At 40.4% G+C, this 19,959-nt stretch overlaps 1 protein-coding gene across 9 annotated transcripts in view; it reads left to right on the top strand.

Moving 5' to 3' along the window:
* The first annotated feature begins 266 nt into the window (after positions 1–266).
* The window catches only part of TSC22D1 (TSC22 domain family member 1), a 93,678-nt gene continuing 73,985 nt past the window's right edge, over positions 267–19,959 (top strand). For 7 of the 9 annotated variants that reach the window (XR_007902977.1, XR_007902976.1, XR_007902978.1 and 4 more), the window contains exon 1: positions 1,396–4,262. Coding sequence is in view for 5 of the 9 variants with exons in the window: in XM_051778678.1 (XP_051634638.1) it covers positions 1,429–4,262 (2,834 nt within the window). In the remaining 4 variants the exon portion in view is untranslated. Of the gene's footprint in view, positions 755–1,386; positions 4,263–19,959 lie in introns of those variants that run through there. The other 2 variants (XM_051778677.1, XM_051778675.1) reach the window with 2 other exon arrangements.

Raw genomic sequence — 19,959 nt, forward strand, 5'->3', positions numbered from 1 at the left:
AGGGGGCACCTAGGGGGGAAAGGACACGAGGCAGCCTTGGGTGGCGGCTGCCCGCCATGGCCGGGGCCACAACCTCGCCCCTTCCCCGGCCGGGGCACCCCCTCCCTGCCCGCGTTCGGCGCCGCTCGCCCATTTCCGCCACGCGAGCCGAACCCCATTTCCGCCGGCCCCGGCCAGACGGGCTTTATGTCTGCTGGCGCAGCGCGCGTGCGCGGCGGCCGCCGCCATCTTACGTTGTCTCTCGCCCGCCCTCCCCTTTGGCGAGCTCTCCCCTCCTCCCCCCCCGCGGCGCCTCCTCCAGCGCTCCGTGAGGAGACGGGGCCGGCACGGCGAGGGAGAGACCCGCGGCGGCGGGGAAGCTGGGAGTAGACCCCGAGGGAAGAAAGGACGGGGCGGACGCGCACGCGGCAGGAAGAGGATAGATTCCAGGCGCGGTTCTGCGGAGGACCAGTGGGTGCCGCCTGTTATAAAGGGGGAGGAGGCGGCGGAGGGGGAAGGAAGAGCGTGCGGAGCGGAGCCTCCTCCAGAGACAGCCAGACACAGAGGGAGGAGAGAGAGAGGCTGCCTGGCTGGCTCCCCCTTCCTCCCTCCCTCCTTCCTTTTCATGGACTCTCTTGTCGGGCTGCTGCTGCTTTTCTTCCGTCCTTATTCCATTTGTCTAATGCCCAAAATGATTCAGCTCCATGGCTGCCACTGACGGGGATGTCCCTGCCCGGCTCAGCCTGCCGCTGCCGCCCTGCTGTGCGCCAGTCCTGTACGTATCCGCGCCTTCCTCCTCCTCCTCCTTAGCAGCGGTGATGGCGAGGGGCGCCGGCCGCCTCGCCGGGCTACCCTGAGGGCCCGCCGGCTGCCCTCGCCCCGCCAAGCCGGGGAGGGAGGGAGGCAGGCAAGGAGGGCGGTGCTGCCGGCGAGCCGCGGCGCCCGGCGGAGCCTCCGCGGCGAGGAGGAAGGGGCTCGCCCTTGGGGTGGCCGGCTGGCTGCTCCCCGGGAGAGGCGAGTCGGGGGGCTGGGGAAGTGTGTGTATGGGTGGGGGAGTAGGGGGCGGCCGAGGAGGGAGGTGGTGGTGGAAATCAAAGGAAGGGGGGGCGGGTAGGGAGAAAGAAAGTGAATGGCGGAGGATAGAAAGTGTCACATTCAGAGGCGGCGGAGGACCGGTGCTCGCCCCCTCCCTGTCTCGGAAGGGAGGAGGAGGAGGGGAGGGGGTGGTGGTTGGCGGTGCCGAGCCGCCTCAGCCCGTGCGCTGCGGGAGCCGGGGGGGGTGGTTGTGCGTGGTGGTGTCTCTCTGCCCTGCCTTAAGCGGAAAGCTAACTGTGTGTGTGTGTATCTGTGTGTGTGTCTGTCTCTCTCCATACCGGGGGATTGCTCTCTTAAAATACACCCGATACAATGCACCAGCCTGACTCAGCCGCAGACATTAGTGCTAGGAAGATGGCGCACCCGGCGATGTTTCCTAGAAGGGGCAGCAGCAGTAGCAGCGGCAGCAGCTGCGTTACTGCTCCCACTGCACCAGGTACCGGCGTTGGGAGCGCTGCCCTCTCTGCTGAGGATTATCAGCCGCCTTTGCTGGTCCAGCCACCGCCTCCATCTCCTGCAGCAGCTTCATCATCGGGTCCACAGCCGATACCCCCTCCTCCACAAAGCCTGAACCTCCTCTCGCAGTCTCAGCTCCAACCACAGCCTCTTGCACAGACTGGAGCTCAGATGAAAAAGAAAAGTGGCTTCCAAATTACCAGTGTGACCCCTGCTCAAATATCAGCTAGTATGAGCTCTAACAACAGTATAGCTGAGGATACAGAAAGCTATGATGATCTGGATGAGTCTCACACTGAAGACCTTTCGTCTTCAGAGATCTTGGATGTGTCTTTATCCAGGGCCACTGACTTGGGAGAACCTGAAAGGAGCTCCTCTGAAGAGACTCTAAATAACTTCCAAGAGGCAGAGACTCCTGGGGCTGTTTCTCCAAATCAGCCTCATCTTCCTCAGCAGCATGCTCCTCTTCCTCATCATCCACAACAGAGTGTTGTGATCAATGGAAGTGTTCACCCCCACCACGTTCATCATCACCACCATCTTCACCACCACCATCATGGACACCATCATCCGTCGCATCCTGGCGTAGGTAGTGCCCCTATTTCTGGAGGACCACCGCCCAGTCCATCATTTAGAAAACTATCAACAACTGGAAGCTCTGACAATGTTATATCAACTGCACCAGTTTCTGCTGCATCATCCACTGGTTCCCCGGCATCTGCTGTGTCTAATATACGCACTACAAGTACTCCTGGCAATTTAGGTGTAAGTCCTGCTACTGGAACTAGTACCTTAAATAATATGGGTGGTGGTAGTTCTAGTGTGGCAAGCAGTGTGCTTGGTACTATAAATTTAAGCAACATCATGAGTACTGGTAATGTAAATGCTTTGTCTGGAACAAGCAGCAATGCTAATGTGAATATCTTGAGTGGTGTTGGCAATGGTACGAGTGCTTCCTCTAGTGTCATTAACAATGTTACTAATCCAACGGCAGGAATGGCAGTGGGATCAAGCCCACAGCCGGCTGCATCTGGCACCTCAAGGTTTAGGGTTGTAAAATTAGATTCTAGTTCTGAACCTTTCAAAAAAGGTAGATGGACATGCACTGAATTCTATGATAAAGAAAATACTGTTGCAGTTTCAGAAGGAGTAGCAGTAAACAAAGCAGTAGAGACGATAAAACAAAACCCGCTTGAAGTGACTTCTGAAAGGGAGAGCACCAGTGGGAGTTCTGTTAGCAGCAATGTAAGCACACTGAGTCACTATACAGAAAGTGTGGGAAGTGGAGAAATGGGAGCACCTACTGTGGTACAGCAGCAAGCGTTTCAAGGTGTGGGTCCTCAGCAGATGGATTTTAGCAGTGCTGCTCCTCCAGCAATTCCAGCATCTAGTATACCACAGAGTGTTTCTCAATCACAGCTTGCACAAGTCCAGCTGCATTCTCAAGAAGTAAACTATCCACAGCAGAAGCCAGGGGTCCAACCCCCTGCACAGGCCAGTCTAACCACTGTTACTGGGGTTCAGCCAGCCCCGGTTAATATACTAGGTGTATCCCCATCCCTGGGCCACCAGCAACCTGCCATTCAGAGTATGGCTCAACAGCAGCTGCCATACTCACAGCCAGCGCAGCCTGTGCAGACTTTGCCAGTGGTGCAGCAGCAGCAGTTGCAGTACGGACAACAGCAGCAGCAGCAGCAGCAACAGCCGGTTCCTACGCAGATGGCCGCAGGTCACGTTAAGCCGGTGAACCAAAACTCTGTCACGGGGGCTATGCCGGACTACATTCAACATCAACAGATCCTTCAGACTCCAGCTCCTGCCATGCAGCCAAGTTCTACAGGAGTAGGAGCTGGGCAGCCAGTTCCTGTTGCCCAGGCACAGGGCATGCAGCCTTCAGTGCAAGCACATCCAGCTGCTGCCCCAGCTCAGCCTGTTGCTCATGCTCCAGCAGCAATACCAGGTGTAGCTGCCAGTGGTCAAATGCTGAATGTTGGGCAGCAGGGAAGCGTAGCTGCTGTGGTGCAACCACCCTCTGCTGCAAACCAAATTCCACCTCCAGTTATGCCGTCAACTGCTGCTCCTCCATCTTCCCAAGTAGTGCAGCCTGTGCAGACAGGAATAATGCAGCAGGGATTACAGGCTAGTGCTTCAAGCCTTCCTCAGCAAATGGTCATTGCTCAACAAAATACCTTGTTACCTGTACAGCCGCAGGCACAAGGAGTGGAATCTGTAGTCCAAGGGATGGCTGGCCAGCAGCTGTCTGCGGTTAGCCCTATACCCTCAGCTAGTACTGTTCCTGCAGCAAGTCAAGCTGGTTCAGCTGTGCCTCCTGGCATACCTTCTGCTTCTGTAGGTTTGGGACAGCCACAGAATATAGCACAGGCTTCGGCTGTGCAGAATGGCAGTTTGGCTCAAAGTGTTAGTCAGCCTCCCTTGATATCAACAAGTATAGGTATGCCAGTGGCACAGAGTATGCCACAGCAGATGCCACTAAGCTCTACCCAGTTCCCTGCACAATCACTAGCTCAGTCCATTGTAAGCCAAATTGAAGATGGCAGACGCCCTACAGAACCTTCGTTGGTGGGTTTACCTCAAGCTGCCAATGTCGAGAGTGGTGTTGGAGCATCAGCTGTTTCGGATGGGGGTAGCAGCAACATGCCATCTTCTGCATCCCTCTTTCCACTGAAGGTGCTGCCGTTGACAACGCCTCTCGTAGATGGTGAGGATGAGAGGTAAGACTGCCTGTAACTTTATTAAAATATGGACTGTCTGATAGTTTGATTTGCAGTAACTTGGAGGTCTTGTTACAGCCATTTGGTGAAATGAAGCAGAGTGATGTTTCTGTCTAATTAGAAATATTGTTCCTCAGGTCCCAGCGTATGCAGGTATTATATTAAAGAACTAGTTTTTCTCTTGAGGGGGTGGGTTGTATTGATTATGCTTTGAAATTACTGCGTGGGTAAATGGTGTTTAACAGTCTGTGACAATGTGTATATTCCCACTGCACAGGGCAAGACAGAAGAATACTGTGGAATATGGGTATGCTAGTGGTGGTTATAGTTTGATTTTTTTATTATACTGAAATAATATTTATTCTTAGGTAGATTTTTTTTTCTTTCCACAAGCCTAGAGTCCATCCTGCCTCAGCTTCTCTATTTTAAGTATTGACTTTACAAAGGTTGAACCAGTTGCGAGTCTGTGGTGTAAGTAAAGCCTTCTCTTTGACAGCCAGAAGATGCTTTAGGCAAATGAGTATGGTGGGGAAAAGGAAGTTCAGCAACACTGTTGTGGCTCTTTAAATTGAACTTAGGCCACTTTTGGTCTTGATGGTTTTGCTTCAAAGCATTAATCCATGGTGAGAGCTGCTCAGGCCTGCAGAGGGATGGTGAGCCTTTGAATCTGGTGCACCAACTCTGTGCAGTCAGAGTATGAAAACTGCTCTCTTTCTCCCACCCTCACCTATTCAAACTATGGGTGTTCTCCCACCTTCTCATTTTCAAGTAAATGACCACTGGCTGGTCTTAACAGTATGTACATGTGAATAGTCTAATTTCTTTGACAGTGTGTGCAGAGAAGTTGTATCAGTTGTGAAAGGCTATTTTGTGTGCAGGTTGAAGGAATCCAAAGATCAGTTTTGAAGTGTGATTTTTTTGATATTAATTATGTGTGGAAATTCCTCAATGTATTGAGGACCTCTTATGATATGGGTTTGCAAGTGGACAGGAAGACTGGTGCTTCTCCCAAAGAACTTCTTGTGTAAGAAACTACAATAAGGGGAGAAGTAACTTTTAAGATAAATTTTAAGATAAATAAGCAGCCTTTGGAATGTGTGGGAGAACAGAAAAGAATATTAGAAAAACCACGCGTCCAGTAAGGAGACAAAATAAGACACTAAACACAAGGTGGGAAAAATGCCTTAGCAATGGGAGGTGAAGTACTTCTTAAATGTCTTCTTGGTGCCATAACTTAGGAGTATTGTCATTGGCCAAACTTTATTTAAAAAAATAGAAAAAATAATAATAATAGGTTGCTGAGAAAGGCTGGATTATTTTCCCAATACTGAAGATCCTAACTCTATCAGCAGTCTCTGATTATGTTGATCATGAGGTGTTGACTGCCTTAGTGACTTTCATCACGTCTATCTAAGATACCAGAGAACTATAATGAGTAGCAACTTGTCTTCCAGGAGTGCTAGGAGACAAGTTCCAACAGTTTCATTCTGATTATGTTTTTTTTAGTCAATAAGTACTTGAAGGTGGTAGAAGACAGACTGAGGTGTTAAAGCTGACAGTATCACCATTGTGCTGCTAGCACTTAGTTTTCTCAGAAATGTGTTTTGGTTTTCTTTCATTTGAACTTTCTAAACCAAGGCTCTAATCCATTTGTTCATGGGTCCCACTTGTCTTTGGTGGTGTGATTTGGTTTTGCTGTTGTGTGGTGTTTGTTTTAGTATTTTTTTACCAAGTTAAAAAACCCCCTTAGCTTTCAGGGGGATCCCAGCTGAGTAAGGGAATCATAAGCTCATTGATACTCAGTATTTTGGAAATGACAGCTAGCATGTGTCTGTACCCTGATTTTAAGAGCATATGTTAGCAGTTCGTCATGATTGGTAGTTTTTCCAGAATGTTTAAATCCCTCAGGGTAACAATAGCCAGAAATACCTTCTTCCTCTGTTATTTGGCTAGCCAAAGATCATATCCTTTCTTCTCCCATACACATCGCCTCTTTGTTCAATCTGTCATCTCCAGGTACACTACACTTTTGTTTAGCTGCAGTTGGAAAATCATTTAGATTCTTTACACAGAGCAGGATATGACTCTGTTAAATGGAGACCAAAAATAATTGTGGCTTTTTGCATTACAGTAGTGGCCAGGTCACTTTTGTGGACTGTCAGACAATTTACAGCAGCACTTCTCCCTGCATATCTGTATGTAACATTAAAAACATAGTGAGATTGCCTCTGCTTCCACTTCCAGGGGATCTCAGGACAAGGTACTTTCATTGTCATCTCAACTGGAATTTTGATCTGCAGCTTAGGCTTTGTTACTAACTAAAGGTAGTACAAGATACGTTATTTTACTTCTTTGACCATCAGATATCTCTAATTAGAGGTTTTTTCCTGGTTTGTTGGATTATACTCTCTTTTACAGGAGGTAAATGGTAGTGTGTTTTAAAAGTACATAAACATTTAAGAAACAGACATATTGTAAATACTTGTGTTTAAAATCCCAATTTCCCTCTGTCTCATCTGCGCACACACATCCATCACTGAAGATTTCTATCAATACATCCCAAGTGATTCTAAAGCTGGCAAGGGAAAAGGTAGAAGAAAGAAGTGAGTGATGACATAATTGGGCCAGCAAAGAAGCTGTAAAATTCCATTTAGTGTGCCTTTGAAAAAACATCTGACCCCTGTAATGCCTTGTATAGATTAACTCCCAGCTTTTCTTAAACCTGTATATAATTGCGTTTAAGGACGCACCAGTATCTTTAAGTCTTTAGTCTGTTCAGTTTTTAGAACACCATTTGCATCTCTTTCTATGTTTGTTATCAGGGCATGGCCTTTTAAATATAGACAGTGTGGAGTGTATCTGCTTTGAGAACCAGAACCTTTTATTTCCCCAGTGTGAATGACTTTTATTTCAAGTCATAGTGAAGATCAGAAAAAAGAGATACTAAAAATGAACTGCTTGTCAGAATGCTTTGTGGAAAATTAATTTGGAAACTTTATTTATTAAAGAGAGGATACAAATAATACTCTGTATTTTCTGTATTTAAAGAGAAACAAAACCAAAACAAACCACCAAGCAAAAAACCCAAAACCCCACCAAACACTGGTAATTCTTCTGATTAGTCTTTCTTCGGCCTGTTGGGTATGCCATAGGTGTTTATATGTTGGTAGATTCGTCGTCTCTTTTAATTTTTCAGTCTACAAAAATGAAGATCAGGTTTTTGGTTGTTAAATATCTTTTTTTTTTGTTTAGCTTGAAGCATGATATGGCCTTAGTGCGTGATTCTCGTAATTTCTTGGATTTGCAGCAGTTACCTTGATTTATTCAGTTCAGTTATTAAATCCTGTCAATTTTAGACGTGGTCTTTTGAGCTTAGTATTTCATCTCTAGAAGTGTAGAAGAGGATTTCTTTTATTTTTATGCTTTTGAAACTTAAGCATGAAAAATGCATGTTTATATCACAATGAATTTTTTTATGTATTTATACTTAGTGTTTCAAAATAAGTTTTACGTCTTTGTAGACAATGCTCTATGCTTTACTATGCTATAGATGCTTGGAGTAAGATTTTGTACAGACATATTATTCTTAAATTGTCTATAAAGTGAAAACGTAAAAAGTCAGTTTATCTTACAGCATTTATAAAGGCTGCTGTAAGTGAATTTAAAAATAACTTAATCTGAAGTGTTGTTTATCATTACTAAAAAGCAGATTTTGTGAATGAAGGATAAGAGAACTAATAACTGCCTCCCTGTCCTTGATGGCATTTCCTGTAGAGTTGTTTGCATTCTTTAGGCTGGTGCAAGTTGTGTTCAACTGTTTTTTTCGTTTCATCCAACAGTGAAGCAAAAGAGAAAGGAGGAAAAGGCCATGCTAAACACATAAAAAGTATTCTTTATTATGTAACAATCTTGTAATTTTTTAAGATAAATTTTTATTAAAAGATCCCTTTAGAAATGTTTTCTGTGTGGGACATATGTTTTGGCTTGTTACCAAGTCTGTGGAGAGGCTGGAAGATTAGAGTTGAACGTGAGAACTGAATGACCTGTGAACAGCCTTTGAGAATCTCTGGTAGTAGCAATAGTCCTAGATTGTAAAGCAAGAGTAAAGTCAGGAAACTGGATTAATTTTCATCATGTATGCAACTATGTAGTGGGAAGGCTGATCAGGTACAAGTGAGATTTTTACAGATATAATTGAATACTTTTGGAAGATTTTAATAAGTAGCGGTGAATGAACGTATTAAAATAGAACTGCAAATTTCCATTATATTTTTGATGTGGTAACTTTTGCATACTTATTTTGATTTTGTAAGCAGTTTTAGAGTTTATATGGGCTTTTTCATTTACTGAAAGTTTTGCTGCTCTGTGTTTGAGAATGGGAAAAGATACTTTATGACAAAGGATTTAGGGTGGATTAGCATAGATTTATGGTGGTATTTTTTTTTAGTTGCATCCTAGGGGCAGTGTTATTTTCTGTTTTGCAGATTTTAAACTTGCTTCATAGTCTTGTCACCATTTTGAAAACTGCATGATTTGAATTCTAGGAGATTGACTGTTAAAAAAGTCTGTTCATATCTTCAGTGTAGCTTTTAAGGAATTTAAGAAAATTGTTAACCTCAGTAATGGCAAGTCAAATGAGTAAAAAAAGAGCACTTTGGTGAAGAAAATGTGCTTGCTGTTGTCATGCTGACAAGTCCAGTTTCTCATTTCATCTGATTAAATAAAATACCTACTGTTGGTGGAATTGACTTTGTTAGCTCTCTGCTCTGAGTAAAAAACAATAAGGAATTTAGGGTCTGCACCTTGTATGTCTGCTGACCATCTGTATGTGGCAATACCTGTTTTGATGGTTCTTTTCCTGATGTCTTTTATAGATGCATTTTCTGCATGCCATGGTGTCCTTTGAACTAAGGACTGCTACAGTGCTTGGCATTGAGTTGTCTTTCAAGACAGGAAGGACCAAAAGATACCAGAGGATTGTAAAAGCAGTAATTTAGCACTTAAGATAATTTCTCAGCATCTGCCTTATCTCTCCAACTGATAACATAATTTCCAGAAAACGTTCCTTAACACTACAGTTTTGGCTACTCTTTGGAGCAGTGCATAAGTAATAAGTCATCTATATATGCGTATGTCAAACAAACAAGGTTTTAAAATATTTAATGTTGAAAAGCAATCTTTGTTACTGTCTCAGGATTTGCATTCTTCACAGGCTAATCTGGAAATTAGAATTAAAAATACTGACAAATGGATTGGTAGTGAAATGTTTCAGTCTTCAGCAGTTACTGTGATCTAAATAATGCACAACAGAGTTGTGACTATAACTGTTTGTGGTAAGCTGGTAAAGAAAGGAGAATGGGAGGGGAAAATAATAAAAAACCAAACACCACCACCCATCCAAAAAAACCCAACCCAACATAGCAAACCCCAATATGTTAACATACCTTGCTTAAGCATAAGTAAAAACGTGTGCAGTTAGCACACCTATGCTACAAAAAGACCCCCTATAACTTGTTCAGTTTACAGAGGGTAATAAAGTAAATAAGCCTTTTCAGACCTGTCTCTAACAGCTTAGGAAGCAGATCAAATTGTAAACAGTAATGTATTGCTAGTATAGGCTTTTAAACAAGAAGCTATACAAACATGAATATCACTGATAATAGCAAGTGTATTCTCAATATGACCTCTTGGAGAATAATTTGTGATATGGGCTTGCAGTTTGATGTAGGTGAAACATAAAAATGACTAGAAAAGAATAGTGTGTCTTTGTTCTCATTGATTAAATGCACTGGTTCTTTTGCTGTTCTCTTGATTAATTTATGAGACTAAAATGTACTGTGTGTAATAGATATTACACTTCAACAAATGATTGAAAACTTCTAAAAGTGGGCCTATACCTTTCATTTAGTGCACTTAGGGCACCAAAGACAGTGCTATTAAGCAAAAACATTCTTCAACAACATGTTAAGAGGGACTAAGGGTAAGATTATTCAGTAAATTATGTCATGGTAAAGATCACCGTAAATAACAAACTAGTTTATTCTCAGCATGGTTGTACAGGAAACCATAGCCTAAAGCTAAGATGAAAAGAGCTCCTGAGTGACTGGAGATACCACTTTATTTATTTAAGCCTGTTTTAAAGCATTCAGAATTAGGAATTGCATGATTGAAGTGCAGCATAATTATGGTATCAAATTGGAGCACCTGATCATCCTTCTGGCTTTAATATCTGGGAACACTTTAACTCTTGTTCTGCCTTTGGAATTTGCTAACAAAGATAGTAATTGTGCTACAGTCAGTGGTGTAAAAATCCTTATCAGCTCATTTTGTACAAGCCTCCAAATGCCTGTTGTGCATTGTCAATGTTGGAAGCAGGATTTGGTTTGTGATTGCAGTTATATGCAAATTCTCCATCTTCCACTGAAGCTGGAGATCAGTTTTCCCAAGAGAGAGATTTAGAGGTTATAAATGCTTGGCAGGCAGGGATTGTAATGACCCCATACATGCCAATGGTGGGGCCGGGGATAGTTTAGGTATTTTATCATTGTTGGTTACCTTATGGTCTAAATGACTTGCCAGTACTAAATGAGGACTTCTGACTTGGGTGCTGTGCAGAGGTGAAGAATGATGCTCATCGCCATTCAAACACAACATTATGCTTTAATAATGGGAACTTGTTTAATTTTATGAAATGTTTTACACTTGCAAAGTCAGATCCTTAACACGTGTTTTGGTAGAGTAAAAAAGTTACAGTAAAGTTGTTCACCATTTTTCTTTGAGCAAGCAGTTAATTCCTTTAAATTATTTGGGCATTATTGTGTGCCAGAAATAACTCATGATTTTTTTTTTTTCCTACTTCACTCTGTGTTATGTGGATTTTGTTAATTGTTTGTCCTTTGCGTTTAATGTTATATGATACTATTTTGAGGTGTTGGTGAGGCTTCATATATTCAGTACCTTTGACAATTACAACATATATTTAAGAACTGTAGGCATTCAGGCTTGAAGTTCTTGTCCCCGTTTCTGTTTCTTCTTGCAGTACAGAGTTGGGGATGGTCCAGAACAGTAAAAGTAGCTTTCCTTTGTTCAACAGAGAATGGACACCTAAACAAACTACTCTTTATAATTAGCCTTCCTTGCTGGGGGTTGTAGGTGTTGTACAAACTGAAATGAGTACAAAATTTTGGAAATACATTAGAAGAACAGAGTAGGAAGTAAAGTAGTTGGAGGTTTTGGTTATTGTTATGGTGTAGAAATTTAACACACTTTTGAAGCTTACTGTAGTCCTTGAAGAGCAACAAATGCAGGTACCACTGATGTTTGGTTTTTGCCTCAAGGAAACTTTCTGAAAACAGCTTTGTATGTGTTTTACTTAAACTTAAGGGGTATCTTGATCATCTCATTACATACTTTTGAATAACAGATTCTTCTGAGTATAGTGGAGAAGTGCCATTTTATAAATGGCTAAAACAGGCAGCAGAGGATCTTCTCTAAGTTTACACTTGATGAACTTATACTAGATGAATGGGACCACAGACTTAAAAAAGTAGGCAGTATTTCTAGTAAGGTATAGATTGGATAGCAACTAAAAGTTGGTTGTAGAGTGTTTTATAACCTTCTGCTTTAGTGTGTTAAACGAATTGGCCAGCCAAATTGATTGAGGTCCTATGTGACTTAAGTATTTTTCCAGCCTTCTGTTTGTATGTCTTTTTTTTTTTTTTTTTTTTTTGTTATGGTTGTGTGTGTTTGGTTGTTTTAATTAGCATCAGGAAGTTTTCGGGGCTCTGATTTTTTGGTATGTAATTAATTGAGATTTGAACTTCTCCAGCAGCTGTTTAAGCAACAGTGTCTACGTACTATGCTAAGTATTAGGGACAGTGTTGAAAGCTGCTGAAAATGTGGATCCACATTCAACAATAGTCTTAGTGTCTTAATGCATTTAATAATAGGATGTTGGTTTTTTTACTACTGTACTGCAGTGTGGTTCTTAATGATGAGTTACACAAGTAACAGTAACAGGACTGCGCGCTGAAATTATATGCTTATTTCTGTATCCCCTGTGTTACACTTGTTTCATTTCTTCTGGTAGCATCAGAAGGTGCAAATCAAGTGTAAGATACACTATCTTTTTGCAGACATTGTTGGTCTTTTATTTGTAGTCTACTGTCTTGCGGGTCAATAACGGGCCTAGTTATTGGTAACTGAGTGTTAATCTTCTTTGGTGCTTACATATCTAGTCAGCAGTCCTTTTAATTGCATAAGTGTTAAGTTTCTGAATTTAGTATCTGTTGAGACTTGCTTGTGCTTGGTTTAGAAGTGGTATTTTCCTTTAAATTGTTGTAGACAAATGTAAGTTATAGAAATAACACTGAATGTTTTTCCAGTAACTTTGAACTCTGTGCAATGTAGAGGGATGAAATCCCTGTCAAGATAAGCGAAAACTTAAATGGCTTTTGAGCTTCCTCTGGCCTTCATTTCACCTAATTCCGTCACAGTTGTGTATAGATGACAGAGATGATGACTGACAGTCATAACTTACATACAAGAAACTGTGGAAATAAAAAAATTCAGAATGTAACCATACTAAATTTGTGTTTCTATATATTTAGTGCTTTTGTAGCTTTTAAGGAAGATTGTGACTAAAAATTAACCCAGTAACTCATGTATGATCGCTTTGCTGTCTGTTGTGGCTGCAGTTTTGAAATACTTCTCTCTTTAAAGAAAAACAAGCAAAAACTCAGGCGGAGTCTGAATAATGAGTGACTTGTTTGGCATATATTGCCACTGAGCTGGGATAAGCAAAGGAAAAAAAAAAGTAAAAGACTGCTGTAGATTTCCTGGAATATTATTTTCAGCTTGGTAATTTTACTGGATGTATGTGTGTAGAAGTATCATAATGTGTTTTTGTACCATATGAAACATTCCATATTTTTCTGAGGATGTCTGTCTGTGGACTATAAACAGCATTTTAATTCGTACTTCCAGATTGAGTCTGACAGACGTGGAATGCTATTTTTTCCCCTTTAGGATTTCATGAGGGATCATGCTGCAATTCCTGCTGTATAGGGGAAGCAGAACGACTTGAGATGTTTCATGGTTGTCGTGTGTGTCTGTGCGTGTCAACTTGTGCATGGTATTAATTGTCATTGTCCCTTGATGTCGCTTGCAGTAGAGGATTCTCGGATGCTGAGAATCTCCAAAATCTGACAAGGATGGATTTTGTAGTAATAGTTTATATTTAGCATTATGGTTTGTTATAATCTGTTCAGTGAAAAATCTTGGCCTGACCTTAACTTGAAATGTCTACTGAACATCTTGATTAATTTTTTTTAAATCCTTTGGTCTAAAATCCTTAATGCTGTTTATCTGTATATATGCAAATAAGAACATATAAAGTTTTTTTTTTTTTTTATAAAACAACCCTAAACAAACTTCCTGGTGAGAAAATGAGCAATTGCTGCTCTTACAGCTTCATTTTTTGCAGTCTTACAAAATAAGACCAAGTGAAAATAAAATAAAAGGAACCATGAGTTAATGACTATGTGCTTTAAGTACTTGTTAAGTAATTTACTGTTGCACTCAAATGAATTCAAGGTATAAATGTACCTCTTTAATCTGTTGAATGAGGTTATTATGTTAAGAATGGATCAGCATATTGCACTGCCAAGTGTTTCTTTAGTAGTCCTAATGTCCCAAATTGGGTGAAATGTCAAATTACTCATAAATGCTCAGGGATTGGTGTAGGATGTGTGTGTGCCTCCATGTTATTTTCTTTCTTTCCAAGTGTATGAGACTATTTCCAGTTCTGTAATTGCTTGTGAAAAAGAGGAGTTTCTGAGCCTGTATTCGATTGGAGAAGGAGGAGGGAGGGAAGCTCTGAAATGTTCATGATACTTGTTTTGGTTTTCTTTCTCGTTTTCAGTGAGAAAAGGGATTTTAATTTTTGAAATACTGTCAGGCATCCATGTGTCAGTCAAGCATATGCAGTTGTTGGCAATACAGCCTCTTATTTTTGGGATAGTAGCTAAAACACATAATTGTGTATTGGTGCTCTGCTTTACTGACTGCTTTATAACGAGAAGAGATGGTCCTGAAGGACTTGGTGTCTGATGTTCGGGTAACTTCTGAACTGATTTTAAGACAGTGATGCTTTAAAACAGGCAAAATCATAAATGTTTTTAGTAGTTTATGGAAAAACAGAGCACCAATGCCGTATAGTGATCTGTGTGTTCCTGTAGAGATGTATGCTGCCAATAGGGAAGTACATCATCTCTGCAATACCACTGCATGGAAAACTGAGTCACCGTGTCATCATGAGAGCTTGGGTCAGCCTCTTTGTGGGGTCTCACTGGCTGCCCTTGGGGCATCTGGATTCTTAGTGCTGCTTGGTGTTGGAGCATGGTAAAATATTTCATTGGAAATTAACATGTAAATGGAAGATAATGATTTGCATGAAAGCATCTCCGACTTCTAGAGAGTAGTGTGATCTGTGGAAGGGGAAAAAGAAATAGTAACATATTATAGCACTCATTTGTGGTTATCTTCACTTTTTGCATTTGTCTGACCATCAGAATACAATCTCTGGTAAACTTGAATGTGTATGTTTACTGTCCAAATACTTAAAAAATTTAGAACGTGTTTTTTTAGTTCCTTTGAGTTTATGAGATAAGTGTTTTCTCTGAAAGCATCACAAACAGTTCTGCAAAGAATTTTATAAAGGACATTGAAATTGTATGAAGTATTCATAGGTATTTTCAAATAAAGGACTGTATTGATATTTACTAATATTTAAGTGGTTAAGCATGTGATCCTCCCTCTTAATACTTTTTAATTGGGGAGACATTTAAGGAAACTTTTTTTAAATTTTATTTTAAAAAAGTTTTTTCCTATTCCAACCTCTGAATCTGATAGACTGAACCATTCTTAATGTTTCAGAGCATTTTATGAATATCTAAAATGTTCTATTTATTTTTATATTGCAAGAACAACAAGGAAAAACCTCAAACCCCAAAATATTGGGATATCTTTTTGTTAAATGATGGAGTTGTCATGATGTGTTAGATGGAAGATCAGGTCAGATCAGTGTCAGGTTCCTGCAGTTATTTTAAATGCCAAACACCCGTCCTTCTAGTATGGCTTTAAAAATCCTATGATTTAGTGAATTTACAGGTACTCTTTAGAAATACTTTCTCGAAGTTGCTGTCAGATAGCTCTGGAACAGAAGTACTTTGTGATAGTAACAGACCTGCTATCTGTGATTTAAGAAGTTAGTTGATGCCTACTGGATTAGGTCTGTAGCCTAATCAGGGAAGTTACAAAATCTTCCCATGCTTTTGTAACTGTAATCATTGGAGTCACACAGATTGCATTCATCGAATGGTATTGCCATGTAGCTGTGCACAAATTGGCATAGGCAACTTGGCACTCTGAGGTCTGTGTTCAGAAATGGTCAAGGGTAAGTTTTGGTTGTCTGTAGTAAATTGGAATATGTGTATGTAGAGCTTTTATAAATTATATGCTAGAATTTCTTAATGCCTTTTCTACTAAAAACTTTCTTAGACACCATTCTTAAAAAATGTAACTGTAATGTGAAAAACCACATGATATGAAACGAGTAGGTTCTGTAGCATGTTATATCCTAAATTATATACTCTAACCTAAGATGTAAGTTATTAAAATGGTTTGTTCTGGTACAGAATCTGTTCCTGTGCAGAATCCTTCAAGCATGATAGGTAAACACTAGGGGTTTTTTATTTTTGCTCATCAGTTGCATGTTTTCCACCATTGATTTATGTTGTCTGCTTCTAATGAAGAGACAAGATTTAAAAAACAAAGCCCCTTCAGAAATCATGAGGTTGCTGGAAATATCTGCATTTTGTTTCAGAAATAAGAGTTGAAGCTACTTTTGGTAGTCTCATCTGCCTAAAGTGACCACAAGAGAAATGTACCAAAAATGATTGCCAATAAAAATAGGCTTTTTTCTTCATGAAAAAAGATCCAGCCATGTTTAAATATTATTTAATTATAGCGCCTGTCAGTGAATGTGACTAGTTTCTGTGAGATTGTTCTTCAGTGACAAACAAAGGTTGTTTTTAATCTCAAACTAGTAAGAAATGGTTTGGAATGCTGTGTCTAAAGAGACTTGCAATTTTTTTTTGTGAAATAAGCAGTTTTTCTCTCTCTGAGTATTGATATGGTGGGTTGAATTAAGATTGGACAGATAGGATCCATTAAAATTAGGACTATTCAGTTCTGGCTTTTCTGAAAATTAAAACTGAATACAAGTTGTGTTTGAAACATGGCAATGAACACTTAAAATGCCAGCATGGCTGCTGTTGACTTGGCAACTTTGTTTTCTTGAAGGAAGATCGAGTTAATTCATCTAATCAAGTAATTGATAGTAGTAATATAAAGAGCTGCTGAAGAGGAAGCTCTATAAGAGCCCTATGAAATGGAGAACTTGAAAATCCTGAATAGAGGTTTACATTTTGGAGCACTTTGCAATAGAGATTCCAAACCTTTACCTACAAGAGCCTTCTGAACCTTTACCTACAAGAAAGGTGACTAGAAATATATGCGTCTCTGTTTCCTTCAATGTAATTTCTTGGGAAGTGGTGGAAGAGTTTACTCTCTCTTAATGATTCATGGCCAGAGGCCCACTTCCATAGGAAGAAGTGACTAGTAGAGAAGCATTTGGCCTGCTAGAGTGGGTTTTGTGGAGTCTGACTAGTATGACCAAGTGTTGTAGGGATGCCATATATCCTTGGAAGAGACTGTTTTAATTGATGCTTAACTGTTGAGGCCAGGACTGTCCAGATTTATAAGCAATAGAACCAATTGTTGGATGCTAATAGTAGATTACCAGGTTAGCATGTTTTATGTGTGTGCAAATTGCATTTTAAGATTTCCTAGTGTATGTGCTTTTCTTGGTGTGAAGTATTTGTATTGTATCATCACTATATTGCTCTGCTTACATACGTAAGTACAGGCTTCAGAAATTTGTTCTCTTCCTTTCCTGATAATGTTGGCAAAATGAATGTTACACTGCATGAACTAATGCATCCTGTTCCTAAGTCTGGAATGGTGTCTCTTACAGTTCTGCTTCAGCATTGCATCCTGTGCTTTTTCAATTGTCCAGTTTGGTTCAGCATGCATCTCTCTCAGCATTTGCTGCTCTTTGCTTGAGAACCATTTCTGATGAATGATAAATACTTGGGAAAATGAGGCTCTCTGTTGGTGAGTCTTAAGAGCAGAAGCAATAAAAGGGGTTAAGAAAAAGAATGGTATGAGCGATTAACTAAAGTTGGTGCACTGCTAATTCCTCTTGTCAGACTGTGGGAAGACCTCCATTTGTATTATTTTTCCTTCTTTGTTTTCCTAGAGAGTCAATCCTTACTGAACCATAAGCCCTTTCTATTGTCCTTGTAGACTAGTTTTGCTCGCTCCTAACATTTGGTGTTAGAAGGAGGTGGAGCCAGTGTCAGGGTCAATGGCTTTCCTTTTCTCTTACGTCACAGATACATTCTCCAAGTACAATGGAGCGTCTTACCCTGGTCATATTTGCCTTCCTAAGGATTTTTCACACTTACCCACTATTACTGTGGTGAATTAATGTGTTTAAGAGTTCCAGATCTCTTGCCAAATGTGCCAAAAGGCTAATTTGTTTTTGGTGTAGACAGATGTAAGCCCAGACCATCTTGTAAATTAAGAAGGTACTTTAACTTGAGTCTTACAAAACAAAAAGCTAATGAGTTAAGACCTGCTGTGACTCTGGAACCCGTCCTACAAGATCTCAAAATTCAGTTGGGGTGTTGTATTTTTTTTAAATGACAAAAGATAATCTACAGGGATTAGAAGGAATTCAAAATGAAATGACCAAGTAATACCTAAACCAAGAAATAAATCTCTAAAGCTGAATGATAAACCTACATCAGACTTATGATTGAGACCATGACTCACAAGGAGCCTTAAAGATATGATAACATATTCACTTTTTTGTACTTTACATCCTGATCTAAGCTAGATTTATAGTTTAGACCTTATGTGCCCTCAAATAATTTGGGAACAAGAGACCATGGGTAAAATTGCCTTGGCTAATATTAAAAATGATTTTGTCTGTGGAGCTCATTGCCACAAGAGTCTGTGGAGGCCTAGAGAAAAAAATATGTAATGTATGTATTGTTATGTAGGAAACGACACAGAATTGTAGTAGCACATGGCTTCAGCTTTTAGGATGAATTCTAGGTAATTCAGGGGAATCAAGTGCATCTTTTGAGATAGATCTGCTGTAACTTCTACTGTGACCTTTTCAGTGACTTTTGGAGTACCTGGTGCTGGCAACTATTGAAGACAGGATACTGCTCCATACTGTCTTACTCTATACTAAACTAAAACTTAAAATTCTTTTTATTTGAACTTTGTTGAAAATATCGTCAAAGTATGAAGGCAGGAGAGAAAACTCAAAGTCAGATGAAAAAACTGAGGTGGAATGGATGGAAGGAGGCCTTATGACTGCTGATTATAGAAATGTGAATGATCACAAATGATGGCGATTGATGCCATGGCTGCTAAGAGCGAGCCGGGATGCAGTGGTGTGTTCTTGAATTTACAGAGTAGCAAAAGTTCAGAGGTTGTTGCACATTTAAAGTAGGGAAAGGTGTAACAACTGCCCTACTCTAAGTGTAGGTCAGAAATTAAGATGTCATGTAAGCAGAAGCAAGATATTGTTTCATTAAGAACAAAACCACTTATTCACAATCCTTATTTTTCAGGAAGCTGTTCTTGTGCTTGAAAAATGTAATGGTCAGCACAGCAATGGCTTAAAATAGCATTTTGGATGCTATAGCATTGGCATTAGAGCCTCATTGGCAAACATCCAGGAGGCCTGTAAAAGAAGATGCCTTAAATGTTAAAGCTTCAAAAGTTTCTGTTTAAATTTTGTTTAAATTTTAATTTCTGTTTAAATTTTCTTAAATTTTAAAATTATATGCCTATTTAACAAAATACTTGAGATTAAGCTTAAAATTCTTTAAAAACACACTAGATAGCAACAATTCTTATTGGCAACACAAAATAATTAAATTGGTTATAGGAGTGCATGTAGGGTAGGTAGCTGCAAAGAATTACTCAAGCTGTACAGAGTAAAGTGGTAGCTGCACCAGTGAGGTGTAAAGAAATAATTTCAGCAATTAGATTTTTCAGTTCTCCCTGCTTGTGTATTGTTCAAATTCTTAGTTATATGTCAGGTTGCACTGCAGGGCTTTCTTTGTAGGCTAGTTCTTTCTAAACATGTAAGTTTGTTTAATGTTATATGTTTCTAAACATATCAGTATGGCTAGTGGTTACATGATGGAATTGTACTGTGTTGTTTGTTCTTTTGTAGGACACTGCTGGTACTGCAGAAAGGGGATGGCCTTTAGCAGCCTCCTTCCCTGTTTCTCCCAGTCATTCTTAGTAGTTACATCCCGCCTCAGGGAAGGAAAGATGCCTTCTGTTGTAAAAACCTCTCTTAGTGTGTCTGGATAACTCTGTTAGCTGTTGCTAATGAATAAATAGCCAAATAGCAAGCATTTCATATTACCAGGTTCTCACTTTTACTGCTGCCTGGAAAGGACTGTGAATAAAAGATGTTAAATGTTTCCTGTGCTTCCACTTGTAATTCTCTCTGGTAAGTGCTGTTACCAAAATTGCTCTGAAC

The sequence above is a fragment of the Manacus candei genome, unplaced genomic scaffold (assembly GCF_025592945.1).
Source record: "Manacus candei isolate 608988 ecotype Guabito, Panama unplaced genomic scaffold, ASM2559294v1 h1tg000014l, whole genome shotgun sequence".
NCBI lineage: Eukaryota > Metazoa > Chordata > Aves > Passeriformes > Pipridae > Manacus > Manacus candei.